At 34.7% G+C, this 16,779-nt stretch overlaps 1 protein-coding gene across 1 annotated transcript; it reads right to left on the bottom strand.

The window, feature by feature from the left end:
* Nucleotides 1-136: 136 nt before the first annotated feature.
* Nucleotides 137-16,289, bottom strand: LOC137408658 (antistasin-like). Its single transcript, XM_068095239.1, has 8 exons — nucleotides 16,208-16,289; nucleotides 14,824-14,949; nucleotides 13,832-13,951; nucleotides 10,031-10,114; nucleotides 9,484-9,642; nucleotides 8,247-8,324; nucleotides 6,263-6,416; nucleotides 137-352 (listed from the first exon to the last, which is right to left on the bottom strand). The coding sequence occupies exons 1-8, from the start codon at nucleotides 16,272-16,274 to the stop codon at nucleotides 343-345; spliced, it is 798 nt and encodes a 265-aa protein (XP_067951340.1). The 5' UTR covers nucleotides 16,275-16,289; the 3' UTR covers nucleotides 137-342.
* Nucleotides 16,290-16,779: the final 490 nt, after the last annotated feature.

Here is a 16,779-nt window from a genome sequence, read left to right on the forward strand (position 1 = left end):
TTCGTAATGCTAAAAACAAGAAAACTGCAAATAACTTTACAATCTATTGAGCTTGAAGTAGGAAGCATACCAGGCAAAACGAGTCTTTCCATTATCTCAAATTATTGTGCCAATAAAAGAGTGCTATACTAACACAGCCAGCTGTAAATTGAATGTATTGTATAATGAAATATAACAATGAAACAGTAACATAACAAACATAATAATGAAGTGAACAATATAGTAAGAAACAAGGTAACATAATTATAATATTTTGCCTCAACATAGAGTAAAGGTATTCATATAGAATCCGATGTTATATTCACTGAAAAGTTTGCATTTGTGATCCTTGCCAGATTGAGCTTACTGGTCTCTGCAAGTAAGAAAACACACACATTAAAATGTCTGATGATATCACATAGCATTCCTTCACAACTCACAATGAACACAGGAATTAGAACACAGGTCAATAACAAAAAAGAATAGACAACGGAAAAATTAACCATCTCACAAGAAGGCCTACTTCAGCCTAGATAGATCCCAGTGTTTGAATTATTTACATGTAATTGCACATGTAGGATTCATATTCACAGGTAAGTGAGTGTGTCATAACAAGATTTATACATAATTCGATGTGGAACATTGCTTTTGTGCATAGATTCTTACGGATTTTGGTTAACCACAGAACTTTATGTTCACAATGTTTTGGTTCTTCGATGTCAGTCCATCCGTATAAGTAAGAAGAATAAATGTATTTGGTGTCCAAAGACAATGGCATTATGGTTAGGATTGTGGTGGGTTTACACATGAAATCATTGAGTTAGCATAAATACTGATAGATGATGCATTATCTGTCAACCGACCATAAAACCTCTATTTGAACACCATGGCACTCTATTTTTCACCTTTTCCCCTATAATGGCGTTTTATTAGAGGTGACATTCAAATAGGAGTTTTATGGTATATATATTGATTAGCTCAAAGCTGTGTAGTAGAATATATTCATATATGATAAAGTTATAAATATCTAGCAAAGCTCAGTTGAACGAGCCTTTTTTGTAAGTACAGTATTATCTTTTAATAATAATGTTATCATTGTATTATTATATACTCGTATACCAATACTCTGGCAGTCCAGTGTAGCGTGAGAGATCATCAGATGGCAATAAATTACAAAGCATAAGTATATTCATGGTCAATAGTGCTAGTTTTTAACCCCTAGCAAGGCTTTAACTGAGTATATTAAAAAGGTTGACTTGCAACAAAATTCGCATTACAGTTATTTGGTGCCAAAAATTCAACATGACTTACTCTGCTGTGTTGTAGGTGCAAATAATGTGGAAATGTGATTACAAGCTCTTAAAAGCTCAAAAATGAACAGTTAATCGCCGCCATTACGAAACTGCCGTAGATTAGAATCCCGTTCCAAAACGGCGCAAATGGGATGTAGCTGAACAATATGGCTTTTGTCTACACTTCCATGCAACCTCAATAATCAAAATATTTTCACAAATATACTTCACCCATTCAATAAAATCATGTCTATTGTCCTTACGCGTCTATTTCATCATCATTGTAATGATGTCACTTTGAGCACTGATATCTCAAAACCTAGCCTAAAAATTCGTTTAATTTTTTAACCTTAGCTCGAAAGAGTGCATATCATCCTCTGATAAACATGAAGAGCCTGTTGGTCACCTGTGATAGTCGAAAAATGCTGCATAAATTGTTGGCACTATATGGCAGGAAATGTGGGTAACATGATCAGATTACAACTAGATGATTAGACCAAACTGAAACCGAACTGTAAAGTAGCGAGCGTCTATATTTGATACAAGCTTTTTAGTAGAACCCAAAGTGTTTGTCATAAACTAGTGCTACGAGACGTTTCATATTGAGCCTTTTATTGGCTTTTCATTTCTCGCAATAACATAACGTGTTAAAACAATAACCACAATGGTTGAGAACGTCATCAAAATAAAGGGATTCCAAACTACGGTGTTTTTGTGATGGCTGCGAGTAAATGTTCATTTTGTGCTTTTAAGAACTTGTAATCACATTTCTACATATTTTGCACCTACAACACAACATAGTAAGACATGGTGAACCTTTTGATACCAACTGACTGTAATGTGAATTTTGTTGCAAGTAAACCTTTAACCGATGTAACGACTCTTATGCTCTGTGCTGATAAAGCACAGAGCATAAGTATATTCACAATCAATCTGAAATATTGAAGAGTGGTTGATTGTCACAGGGGTTAGAATGTCGACCACTAAACAGAAACTCGGAAGTTCAAATCTTTTTTGTAAGCTCTAAATGTAGCTACATTCAGACATGAGTCTTATTACAACAAAGATTATAGTAATAGTCAGTGAGGAATATTATTATTCAAAAAAACGTTGGTAATAGGAACAACAGAGTTGTTTGTATTTTCCCTGTAATTTGCTGGCAGATAGTAAGACATGGTGAACCTTTTGATACCAACTGACTGTAATGTGAATTTTGTTGCAAGTAAACCTTTAACCAATGTAACGACTCTTATGCTCTGTGCTGATAAAGCACAGAGCATAAGTATATTCACAATCAATTTGAAATATTGAAGAGTGGTTGATTGTCACAGGGGTTAGAATGTCGACCACTAAACAGAAACTCGGAAGTTCAAATCTTTTTTGTAAGCTCTAAGTGTAGCTACATTCAGACATGAGTCTTAATACAACAAAGATTATGGTAATAGTCAGTGAGGAATATTATTATTCAAAAAAACGTTGGTAATAGGAACAACAGAGTTGTTTGTATTTTCTCTGTAATTTGCTGGCAGATGTGAGACATCTAAAAAACTGATTTAAACTGGTCAGTTCGAATCATAAAAGTCTCCATATCAACAAGGATTTGAATGAATGTTAATCAGAGATTATGCCTATATCTGGTGGAAGACATTAAATACCCTATAATATACAATTCTTCATGTTATCATACCATCAATCAATTGCGTCACTAAGGCAAGCATCATAACAAGTTTTAGACAATAGTAATCATAGACATAAATAATCATAGACATAAATCTATGAGACAGCATTATAATTAGCCTGCCTTGACAACCTGTTGTTTTTGCGGAGTTGTTCCCCTGTCGAGCAGGCAAGCTACGCAACAGTGTTGTGTTGCTCGCTCGCTCGACGGGGGAACAACTCCGCAAAACCACAGTTTGTTAAGACAGGCTAATTATAATAGGCCTATAAATTAGTAGACAAGAGTCATAAGTCACCTGAGAGAGCATAATGACAGCTGATTCGTCTACAGAATATTTTACTTGTAGTACGAAACATATCTACAATCTATATTAATAGATTAATTAATATTGATCTATTAATATAGATCAATATTAATAACTCAATTCCTCATTGCGTGTCTGATAATAGTAATACAATACTAGTTAATAATAATGTAATTCATAGACTCTAACTGCGGTTCTATCTTTACATATGAATTTCAGTGTTTGTCTTTTTGTTAAATCCTGTTTCCAGTCATAGCAATTAAAATCTAGCAATAAAAGATCTGCATGGCGCTGGATTTGATCTTGGGACCTCTAGATCTAGAGCTTGGGCCAACCAGACGTACTTAGCAAAGAGGCAGGAAAAATTTTCTACACAGAGTGAGGCGAGACTGAAACCCTACCATGCTTGCCCAAAAAGCTAGAACAACTTTGGACCCCGAACTTATCCATTAAGCTACACAGAAGACAACAGATTCATTGGGTAAATAGTCATTACATTGGTTAAGATACTCACGCTTAAAGCACTTGCTCGAGTTAATAACTAGCAATGTTGACCGTTACACATAATGATTTTTAAGCTGGTGCAAAACATGGGTATTGTTTTAGTAAAGATTTTAGTAAAGGTCTAGCTTTCCAGGTAAGTTACTCAAATTCATTAGGTAATTATTCTATTACCCATGAAACGGCGAGCATTCGACTCATCACCATATATAGTTGTAAATAAAAAGACAATAAAAGTATATATGGTAAATAAAAAAATAAAAATAACATCTGAATGCCAACAATAAATAAAAATGAGAAAAAACTACACAGTCTCTGCTTGCATAGCTACTTGATATTGCTTCGAACCAACTATGGAACATTCACCTGTAGTCAGAATTTACTGAGAAAGACTCACATCAGTGAGAATATACATATAACTGAGGTCAACAATTAAGCGCTGCAGACGCAGTACAGAGCAAGGATGTCATGCAGAATGAAGTTTGAGAGAATGTATAAGTAAAAATAATATGAAGCACCCATATTGCAGCTCTCTTCTGGCTAGACTGCTCATCATTAACCACAGCCTACACTACTTTCAAAATCTCTGTACGCAGAAAATTAATTGATTAAGACAGTATTACCGGTATGTCTTATTGACAATTTTTTTTTTCAAAGTCATTTGCATTTTTATAAAAAAAATTTCCAATTTGAAATATTTTGAAGTCTGTTATATATGTGTCTATGCATATCATAGGCTCTGAGGCTACACGGGACTCGCCAAACCCGGATTAGGATCAGGGCGTCACATGACGTAAAGGCTATATATACGGAGTGACCAGGCCACGAACTTCTCTCACTTGGCATCTTTTTACAGGTAAGTGACCAGTAGGAATAAAACAAAGTCAATAGCATTTAGGGAGCAAAAAACTTTAAGTTTCAGTCGTAAGTGATCACTAAGGGTATTAAAACTTTTAATTTTAAAGTTAAAAATGTGAAATTTCATTAACATTTTATAATGATGAACATGAAAGCATTCATCAGTGAAAAAGAAAGTATAATCAAAACTAACTACTTTCACTTTTGAATTAGCATCAAAAATAAAAGAAACTTAAAGGTTGACTTGCAACAAAATTCACATTACAGTTATTTGATATCAAAAGATTCACCATGCCTTACTCTGTTGTGTTGTAGGTGCCAAATATGTGGAAATGTGATTACAAGCTCTTAAAAGCTCAAAAACGAACAGTTAATCGCAGCCACACGAGACTGCCGTAGTTTGGATTCTCTTTCCAACACGGCTCAAATGTGATGTAGTTGTGAGAGATGGTTTCTGTTTACACTTTCATGCAACCTTATTTGTCGAAATATTTTCACAGATATACTTCACGCATTCAATAAAACCATGTCTATTATTCTTACGCGTCTATTTTGTCGTCATTGTAATGCTATAACTTTTAGCAGTGATATCTTATAACTTACTGTAAAAATTCATTTTATTTTTTAACCTTACCTCGAAGAAGTACATATCATTGTTTGATGGTCATGACGAGCCTGTTAGTCACTTGTGATAATCGAAAAGTGCTGCAGAAATTATTTGCAAAGTATTGGGTCACATGATCAGATTACGACTTGCCGATTAGACCAAACCGGAACAAAACTGTAAAATAGCGAGCATCTATATTTGATACGGGGTCTTCGGTAAAACCCAAAGTGTTTGTCATAAACTAGTGCTACGATAAGTTTTATATTGAGCTTTTTATTGGCTTTTCAATTCACGTGAGAACATCACGTGGCAAGACAATAACCAAATTTCATGACTATGTCAGAGAAATAAAGAGATTCCAATCTACGGCCGCTTTTCGTTTTTGAGCTTTTAAGAGCTTGTAATCACATTTCCACATATTTTGCACCTACAACACAACAGAGTAAGACATGGTGAATCTTTTGATACCAAATAACTGTAATGTGAATTTTGTTGCAAGTCAGCCTTTAACATTTTAAACTGTACAGCTTTGAAAAAGAAAAGTATAACAGCTTGATCCAGTTACAGTAAAACTTGGCTCGCACCAGAATTGAACTCACATATTCCATTTGCATCCAGGCGCACTACCAACTGCACCACTCTATCACCTTATCTCATGTAATAATTATGCATATAGTTAATACACACGGCAATCCTTTATGGCTCACTGGAAAAAGAAATCGCACTGTACAGAATTTGAACTCCAACACTCAGCTTTGCAACTAGACACACGACCATCTGCACTACTCAACTACCATGCTACACATTGGAATACTGGTGTAGATACTGATGATCTCTCACACTGCAAGGGTACTAGTTATGTATAAACTAACAAACATTTTAATAAATAGCCACTATTAGCAAGCAGCTGTCCTCAGTCTTGAGTTAAGTTTAATAAAGTGCATGTTTTTACATTTGTAAAACTCTGCTACTCACTAGCGATAAATGTTTTTAATATCATGTGATGGTCATGTGATCAACAGGTAGTCATACTGTATACATACGGGATGCCTGTGATACAGGTAGCAGCTCCCCTCTCATCAGCACAGCATATCAGTGGTGGAGTGCATTGTGTTGATGAGCTGCAGAATGGTCCAGGAGTTCCTCCTGGCTCGCCTCGTCTAGGGCACCGAACTGGGTCTTGGTAGGGTCTCTCAACTGTAGTAAGTAATTGGCAGATCATCAAATGTTTTGCCTATCCAATACATATCCTATTTGATAAATGCATATCTATATGCAGTAAATCACCCCAACGTCAAACATGGCTATTTCAAACGCATCATTATCTTAAAGCAAAGATCAAGTCATTATAATGTGGCAAGACTATTTTTAACTAAGAATGGCTATTATACCTTTGAACTCACACATAAATCTCATGTGAAAGAATAATCAGTTATTGTTGCTATCACTATGAAGTGGTCTATTTTGCCGCCACGAGATAAAAGCAATAAGTAGAGATATGATTAATTGAGCGGCTGTCATGGATTAGCAAACCGATGTTAGACATGATCATTGAATCATTGACTTGTGTTATGATGTCATCATGTGCTAGTTTCTTTATTATAGCAGCAAAAGCTATGAAAAATGAGTAAAAGTGGAACAGTTAAAACATATCAACAAAGAAAGAACAATGAGCAGTCAACAATGACATAGCCTTATAGCCAATGCTCTAAGGTCATAAAATATAAGAACAAAAATGATGAAAAAAATGTCATAAATGCAAATCAGATAAATTTACGCCAATGACTTCAGGTTCATTAGATATCGGCCAGAGACAATTGAGATATATGAATACATAAGAATATATATATGAATATATATTTAGTATATTATATATATAATATATATTTATTCATATATGAAATATATATTTCATCTGTATACACAAATATCAGTGTTTGTTTGTTTTTTGTTGGTCTTTTTGTTTATTATTTTATTTTTATCCCTCTGTCCAATTATATTAATTAAAATCTAGGTCAACCTTGGAACCTCCAGATGTAGAGGCGACTAACTTAACTATTAGAATAGGTCACCAACTGAGGATAGCAGTTTATAATAGACAAGATATTCATTATATCAGTTAAAATACTCATGCTCAAAGCATTTGTAGTTATTAACTAGCACTGTTGATCATTATGCGTAATGATTCTTAACATAATGATTGTTAAGCTGGCTTTAAAAACCCAATGATTATTAAGCTGTTTGCAAACAGCAAATTGCTTTAGAAAAGATTACTAACTAGCGTAGAAGTAAGTTACTCAACTTCAGTGAGTAATTATTTTATTACTAGTGCACCACTTGGCATTAATCTAGTCTATTTACTATTTAATAATTTTATCATTTAATAATATTATAATAAATTATAATAATTTAATTACTATTTAATAATAATATTTAATTTACTATAATAAGAGCAGTGTCTGTCCGTCTGTCCAAAGCCATGTTAAGAGCGATAGTTAGAAAAGAGATTGTCTCATATAGGAACCAGACCCGGATATCAAAAAAATTGTACTACACAGGAATTGAACTAGGATATTCAGATTCAGAATCAAGTACACTATCATCTGCACCACTCAATCACCTTTCCACATCTGAGAATAATTGTGCACACGCTTATTACACATGATGATCTCTCACAGCCCACAGAACTGCCAGCATACTAATATATTTAAATAAATGATCTAAAAACCAGTTTTAGATCATACAACGAATAAACTTTTTTCTTCTACTTTCAGCTTCAGATATGACATGAAATCTGATTTTGTTCAATAACTTGTTGAAACCGTGTGTCACATTTAAATTATATAATGAGATTTATATACTCTAAGTTTCATGTAAATTAACTGATACAGTTTGTACTTCTTTTAATAGTTTATACCAGTTTAAACCCATGATAATTTTTACTGACACATTCCCCAATCAACAGATAAAAAGTTTACTATAGCCACGCACCACTTGATAAACATCGGGTGTATATTCAATACGTACCACATTTTTCCGCTGGACAACCTCTCCTAGTCCGGAAGCCATACGGACACTCAATGTTTGGGATATCTGGGCACCCAGCTAAACAGAACATATTAAATACAAATCTGAACATAATCCACTAGATATTTTGGAGACATATAATTATCCATAATTTCACAGTCTCCCAACAGCTCTAACATCATAAAACTAACATAGCATGAGTTCTTACCGGTTTCGAATTATCCGCCATACATAGACATGTGAAACGAAACTTGACAAAGCAATGATAGGACAACTGCTGTAAAGATGGAATGTGCAGCATAACGTGGGAGCATGTATATAATGAGAAGTGCAATTTAATAGACCTATCAATAACATCTGATGTTAGTAAATTATACAACTTTGCTAACCTTCACAGTATAAAGCTGAGGCATTACGTGTTACCATGAGCCTAAAGAACTATGAAAATTTCAACCATCAAAATTTATCATTTTATGATTTCTAATACTGACATATACTGATTTGTATGAATGAACTGAGTATTTGTTAGTACTGACATATACTCACTTGTATGGGTGCAATGATATATGTCAGTACTGACATATACTAAGATATTCGCCATGATGCTTTAATTTTCATTCCTTTCCTCATAGTGGCGGTCAAATAGAGGTGGCGTTCAAATAGAGGTGGCGTTCAATTAGTACTCAGTATATCATTACTGACATATGCTACAATATTCTTTGTGGTTGCTTAAATCATTGCTGTCATGAGTATATGCATATGACAAATACTGATTTGTATGAATGGAATGAGTATATGTTAGTACTGACATATACTAAAATGTTCTTAAGGATCGCTTAAATCATTGCTGTCATGAGACAGCCAATGGCTGTCTCATAAATCTGATCATCTGCATAAAAACACATCACCAAAACCATGTTTTGAAACAAAAAAGTTCTTTTGTTTTACGCTACAAAGAGACTTGCCAATAATGAGATGAGTGCATTTTCTGGACCAAACAAAAAGTTAATTTCAAAAATTTTCAACTAGTTAATTGAAAGAGGTATTCCATAACTACTGGAATTACATGATTTTACATGCATATCCTTTACAGGTAACCTTGTGCACCCTGCTAGTCTTTTGGTGAAGTATACACTGTTTTAATTACTGTTTCAAGTAAACTTTTAGCAGACAAACACAGAGAGCGCATCGCAGTAATATAAACACCTTCATCATGGAAAAGAGAGATGGCACTTACCACAATTGCAAGACTGATCTGTGCAGCCACATGAATCAACTCGGTAGCCGTTAGGGCAAGAGTAGATGGTCTGACCCATGAAGTAGAAGAGGCCACAATCGACTACAGGGCATGATGGGCATGGTGTGGGAGGAGGAGGGGGAGGAGGTGGAGTGCTGACTACAAGTATGTAAGATACATTTCACAACGAAAAATCTATCATTTTTAATTTTCAAGAAAAAAAGAATCCATTTAACATAAAACAAAATACAATCATCATAAAATGGACAGTGCAATTTATTGTAATCATTGTATTTATGTATTAAATATAATTTATTGTAAACTTCTATTGCATCTAATATCATCTAGACATCTACGCATTGTCCAATAGATATTTCGCTATTGTCCAATAAATATTTCGCTATTGTCCAATAGATATTTTGTTACTGTCCAATAATTATTTTGCTATTGTCCAATAGATATTTCTCTATGTATTTCAAGACTGCCATCTGTCAGCTCCATACTTCATTACAGAGTTATTACGGCATCTTATTGAGTATTCACTTACCACATTGGCTGATCGGGCAGCCATTGCTGTCAACCATGAAACCATTTGGGCAGTTCAAGCTCTTATTGAACAGCGGGCACCCCTCTACAACGTAAGTAGCAGCGGCATTCAGTAACAAGTGCTACACAATGTATATGGCATTTTATTCAAACTTATTTCAGATTGAGCAAATTATTTTGAGGAGCATCAAATTTATTTTACTATCTGAACTTTTATAGATCACGTAGTGGTTATCTAATAAATATTTTATTTCAGTTCATCCTCAAATTGCTTCAATGTTTTTATTTCACTATTCGGTGGTACAAAAACTTAGCTGGTACATATTGCTTAGTTTAATTGATAGCTTATGGATACCAATTATAGAGCAGCACATCTGAACATATCTATCAGTAGCAAAACATCACGGTGAGCTTTCATAGAATGTGAGAATTGAATAAATATTTGTCACCAAAATATGTTGGATGGACTGGATTATGATAGCGATCAACGATTACTATAAAAAATAACTGAGTTATGCTTGTTATATAGGGGAGTGAGTAGAGATGATGTTTTTATGTCCCCATTTGACGAATCAATTGAACCAATATGATAAAAAACAAAATTTCCATACTTTACAGCTCTAGAAAAAACTATTACTTGTGCCTGTCTCGATTTTGCAGTATTACAAATTGAGCCCCCAAAATGAGACTAACAACCTAGTAATCAAAAGGTCTGAAACTGAATGGTTTCCAAAAAATGTTTTCTCCACGATATCAATGTCCTGCTTTGTCAGTTTTTTTATTCCAAAATAAAGAAATATGAAGTTTGAGCAAGTTATCGATGTTAATAAAAATGGTCTACAAAAGAAAGAAAACAGAAACAGATAATTTTAGCAACTGTTATGATGGTCAGCGTAGGTTAAATGGTTTGCAACAAGATTATCTAGTCACAACTAACTGACATAAAATAATAAATATTGGTTAGAATGTTTGTATGTGCTTTCAACAACCATGCGTGGAATGTGTGCTGCGGTCACCTTCCAGTCTCATATTGTCACATACACTTAGGATGTGCAGCAGCTATGAATAAAATTAAAACCAGTGAAGTACAACTGTTTGAAAAAAATGACCACATTTCCACGTAAATCCTTTCTACTTTGCAAAAAATTAGGAAAACTTGTGGTTACTGTATCCATTTCCCTGTGTCCAGTTGTATATCAAATGTGGAAGAGGAGTATAAAAGTGATAAGCTTTGGCAGATGCTTGAAGACAAAAAGATGAACTGCCAATGTATGATTGCAAAGTGGCATTGGTTATTAACATTCCTAATAATAATGTCACATTTCACTCTAATAATAGTAACAGACACCAACAGACTGCATGATATAAGATTTACACAGTATTGCCATATTTTGTTCATTAGAATGTTTTTTCCTTAATCATGCTAGATAATCAACTGAACTCATCATGATGATGTAAATCGTTGTCCTTGCTGACTTGACTAGAGAGCATCCTAGTTGTGAAGTCCTTTATGTTTAATGCTCACTAAAGATGAACTTACAAAAATTTTAGTGAATTTTATCAGAAAGTAACATCGTTTTTCTATTAATTGTGATTGTTCTTGATGCCTAAGGTGATCTGACTGCCAGGATGTTTCAAGATTAAAATCAACAAAACTTGATCGCGGTTAAAACGTTCATATCAAGCAAAAGCGCAGTCTACAGTTGCAAAGAGACCGACAGAATAGAGACGTGTAACGCTTCAACTTGAAAGCGATAGCTAATATCAACTATAGCAACTAGTGACGTCATTTCAGCATGTACTTTAGATTTGAGCATTTTAATCGCCATCAAGTTTTGTCAATGTTAATCTTGAAACATTCTGGTAGTCAGACCACATCAAACATAAAAAAGAATCGCATATGAAAAAAATATATTTACTTTCTGATAAAATCTGCTAAAATTTTGTATAAGTTCATCTTTAAATTAGATTATTTTTAGAGTTTATATTAAATTAGAGTTTGAATAAATGAGATCACATAGAGTGTAATAGTAATCCTTCGTTTTTACGTGGTTAATCAGGAAAACCGCTTCCCGTGAAAACTGAAAATCCGTGAAATAAAAACTAATGAACTCAAATCTAATAAAGTCACTTTTTTATAAATCATATGTATTTTCCTTTTCTGAAGTTCATTGGACGATTTTAAGGGTTTAAAAGAGTTTAAAGTTATTTAAACGACATGATGAAGGGTTTCAAAGACACTTTGCATTTACAAAAATTAGCAAGAAAACAGTGAACTGCAGCGATTGCTATCACAATGGTGCCTGTGAAGGAATCACACAAGACAAAAGTAAAGGAAAGACTTGTGTATTTTAGGTTTTTACTTTGTGTTTTGATTTATTACTTTCAACTTTTTACTCCACAAAGTTTGAAGCCATTAACGCTGAACTCATACAAAATTTGAATAAATATTAATATTAAAGTTACTGGGCACCCCAGGGTTACATCGTCTCTGTTTTACGGTTTTTCACGACGTTTTTTGTCAGCTCTATAAATGACCGAAAAGGACCAAAAATGGCTTTCGAAATTTAAATTTGGCAGTCGGTGTGCTGAATACACCAGAATAACAAGATGTTGATATGCTATTTTGTGAAAATCCCTTTTACAATGCATGAAAAAGATACGATATTTGCTCTCTCTCTCCCTCTCTCCCCCTCTCTCTCCCTCTCTCTCCCTCTCTCTCTCTCTCTCCCTTTCTCTCCCTCTCTCTCCCTCTCTCTCCCTCTCTCTCCCTCTCTCTCCCTCTCTCTCCCTCTCCCTCCCTCTCTCTCCCTCTCTCTCTCCCTCTCTCTCTCCCTCTCTCTCCCTCTCTCTCCCTCTCTCTCCCTCTCCCTCCCTCTCCATCTCCCTCTCCCTGTCCCTCCCTCTCTCCCTCCCTCTCTTTCCCTCTCTCTCCCTCTCCCTCGTTCTTTCCCTCTCTCTCCCTCCCTCTTTCCCTCTCTCCCTTCCTCTCTCCCTCTCTCTCCCTCTCTCTCCCTCTCTCTCCCTCTCTCTCCCTCTCTCTCCCTCTCTCTCCCTCTCTCTCCCTCTCTCTCTCCCTCTCTCTCCCTTTCTCTCTCTCCCTCTCTCTCTCCCTCTCTCTCTCCCTCTCTCTCTCTCCCTCTCTTTCTTTCTCTCTCTCTCTCTCTCTCTCTCTCTCTCTCTCTCCTTCAGTTCAGCACTATTTGTTACAAGTTATAGTGGAGACGAAACCACAAGCAAGTAATAAGGATTAAGACGATGGCAAAATTAAAGTTTAGTTTAGTAAAATACATACTAAAACTTATCTTTAAGTGTGTGTTTATTAAGCTAAATTCATTTAAGTTAAATTCAAAGATTATGTTACACGTCTGTTTGAAAGGTAAAAGTTCCATATGGTACGTTCTGTAGATTGTAATGTTACATTCTATTGCAGATCATAACTACTAAATTCACTAAAGTCACTGTAGGTAACTATAATAAGGTGAACATACTATTTTGTTACTAATCTTTATATGTACAGTATGTATATAAAACTTTGATTATTTTTACCAGGAAGTGTTTGCATTATATAATTACTATAGATTTCTATGCCCTTTTTTATATGATATTTTTGCCTCACAATGCCAACACCGGAATGAACTAATGTCATATGGCGGAGGTCAACTGTTTTCCATCGCAAACAACATTCTGCTGGCATACTCGTTTTACCATGAACTAAAATCAATACTGACCAGATGACTGAAAAAGTCTCAGGTGAATTAGAATTGCCTCCACCTGTACTTTCCATGACCTGTCAACTCACCACAGTAGCACTGTGGGTCAGTGCAACCGCATATATCCAGTTTGAAGCCATTTGGGCACTCGTATTGCTCCTCTAGCCCACACTCTGCTATTCCGCATGAAGGGAAGCAAGGCGGCGTGCCTAAAACAAGTCGAGATTTCATAACTATCAAGAAAGGATTAAGGTTTTATGGAACCTTTTGTCATTAACAAGAGTAATAACAAAAGTTCAAAGGCAGCGAAATGATGCAACAACTTTTAACACTTAGTTGGTGACTAACTGTTTCTTATTACACGTATTCTTGTAATAAATTACTTCTTGCAACATTTTGCAAAAACTGCTGATTTGTCACTGATACCATGTTGTTACATAAACAGAGCACCAATCTCATGTTTACCATGTGTCCTTCTTATATAAGTATGGTGGATAAGACAACTCTCTAAGTGTAGTGCAGGCCAATGCCTGCACCAATTACTAGCCTACGAAATAAACCCGTTTTAACATTCACTTCATATGTCAAAACCGTTGTATGTTGAAGCAAATTTTCTTATAAAAATACATTGCTTTTTATATAATTCATTCCAGAACCTCAAAAACAATGGCAAACAATTCAACTAATTTGATGTCGCATTAAAATAATTGAATTATATAAAACTATGTAAAAATTAACTTAATTTACGATTTTGTTAATTTGTTTTTACTTGCAAATCTCCAAAGTTTCAAGAAGTTTCATATGCCATATGTTGAAAATTGTAAAGCATGTCAAGTCAAAAAATTCATATTTCGAGGTTCTTATAATGTAATTATGTAATTACATAATTACATTATGAATTATGTAAAGTTTAAAAATACAATGTGACATTAATCTGTTCTGAGTAGATAACCATAACAACACCTAACAGCCAGTTATATAAATTTACTTTTGCATGAATAGGGGATTGGATGGTGTGGCTAGGCAGTATCAAAATTAGCGACAAACTAAAACAAATGTGGCCATAAAATAGTAGACTTACTATCGGGAACACAAGTGGTAATCCTTCTGTCAAACCTGTATCCCCTGGGGCAGACACAGAAAGCAGTTCCATAGTTTTCTACACAGTAGCCTGGACCACAGCCTATCCTATCGCAAGGATTGCGCCCTGCATATGTAATCATATTCATTGAGGTCAATAACAGTATGAACAGAAGCAGCAGGCTATGCATCTGGAGTTGTGACAGGAATTATTAGGATGGTTCACACTGTATAACATTATGTTGGAATAGTCCTCTCATTCACTCTGTTCATCATAAACCTGTGACATCATCGAGTCAGCGCGGATGCGTCGGAAAAGATTACAACTGTCAAACTTTCCAGATAATTTGTCGAACATCCACTGCAGCCTTTGCAATGAGCACCACCTCGGGCATGGCGATTGGCTGCCACGGATTGTTTGATCTATATTTTCTTCCATGACAGTTACTGCTGTACTAGTATTTCATCATTTCTGTGAGCCCATTGTATCATGAAAATGCCGTGGACTATTTGCAAACATTTGTAAACATGGATCAGTTTGTGATAATGTGAAAATTGTTATTACAGACAATTACCGAAGGATTGTGGCAGTAATGCCGACAAACGGTGATATAGTGTGAACAGCATTAAGCGATGCACTCACCTTTTAAACTATACCAACCAACTAGTGCTCACAGCAATCATATCAGTTATGGCTTAGTTTCATAAAAATCTTAAGGAATTTTCTTCACTACACAAGCAATACCGCGTAATTATGTACCATAGATGCAATCTTTATAACAGCTCATTAGGATGTGAAGCCAATTCTTTTAGGATATATTGGAAAGCATGCTAACTAACTATAAAATATCTTGACTATAGATAGACTGACACCAGTGTGGTTTTTACCTACAAAACTGTACGGCTTACATGTTCCTTATCCTTCTACTCATCATTCTCTGGGTAACCATAGCAACATAACACAATTGTAATGCATCTCACAGTTTGTGACATGCGAAACTTGTAAAATTTGTATAAAAGTTCATAAGTCTGTCAGTGTAATTTTGAAGCAAAGTTAGTGATTGTATATTTATGTGAAAAGCAAATATAAAATCTTACCAAACTTGCAAAAAATTTATTAATTTTGAATAATTGCATGCTAAAGGCTGAAATGGTTTGCGTAAAAACTATACAGCTTGAAGTCTGATTTATGATCCTTCATCATGTTAGCTAACAGAGAATTGGTCAATACTAAATTATGCTGTTTTTAGAATACAGATACATGCACTGATGATCAGACTATCTGTCATAAAAATCAAAAAATATTTCATATTAGTAATGAAAACGTAATGCATTAAATTAGTAAAAAATAAATACATGTACAGATGAATATATTGAGTACGTACGCTGTGCAAAAGAAGATTGGCTCAATGCCAAGAAAATGAAAGTTGACAGAGCAGCGGGCGAGTACATCTTGTCTCTTCGGCGATGAAACTGGTTGTGGAGTCGTTGCCAAGGTGATGTTATTTATATGCAGGCACAAGAAGAAGCAATGATTGATTGGTTCAGTCATAGTCGTCTGACAAAAATGAATCCATCAAAGGGTTATGACAGAGAGAAACATGATAGCTTTATGATAACTGTAGTTACCATTTAGAGCTCACCACACAACATACTCCTTTAAGACAGACTAGTTGGCACGTTGAAGATAGTTTTATATATGAAAAACCATAAATAACAAGAAAGTGAATGATATTGAGAGACATTATGAAGAAGGGAATTTTTAGTAAATAAAAATTTGAAAATTCCTTAAAAAGAGGTAGCTATATGAATGAACTAGATGAATTCCTGGCATTGCACGGGTAATAAAAAAGTTTTTGCACAGAAAATTATATTTGCCATCTATTTTTTAAATGAACGTGTTTGTTTATTTCTGTGTATGCTATGAATTCGGATTAAGTTTATGTTATATCCACAC

Source organism: Watersipora subatra, chromosome 11, assembly GCF_963576615.1.
Source record: "Watersipora subatra chromosome 11, tzWatSuba1.1, whole genome shotgun sequence".
NCBI lineage: Eukaryota > Metazoa > Bryozoa > Gymnolaemata > Cheilostomatida > Watersiporidae > Watersipora > Watersipora subatra.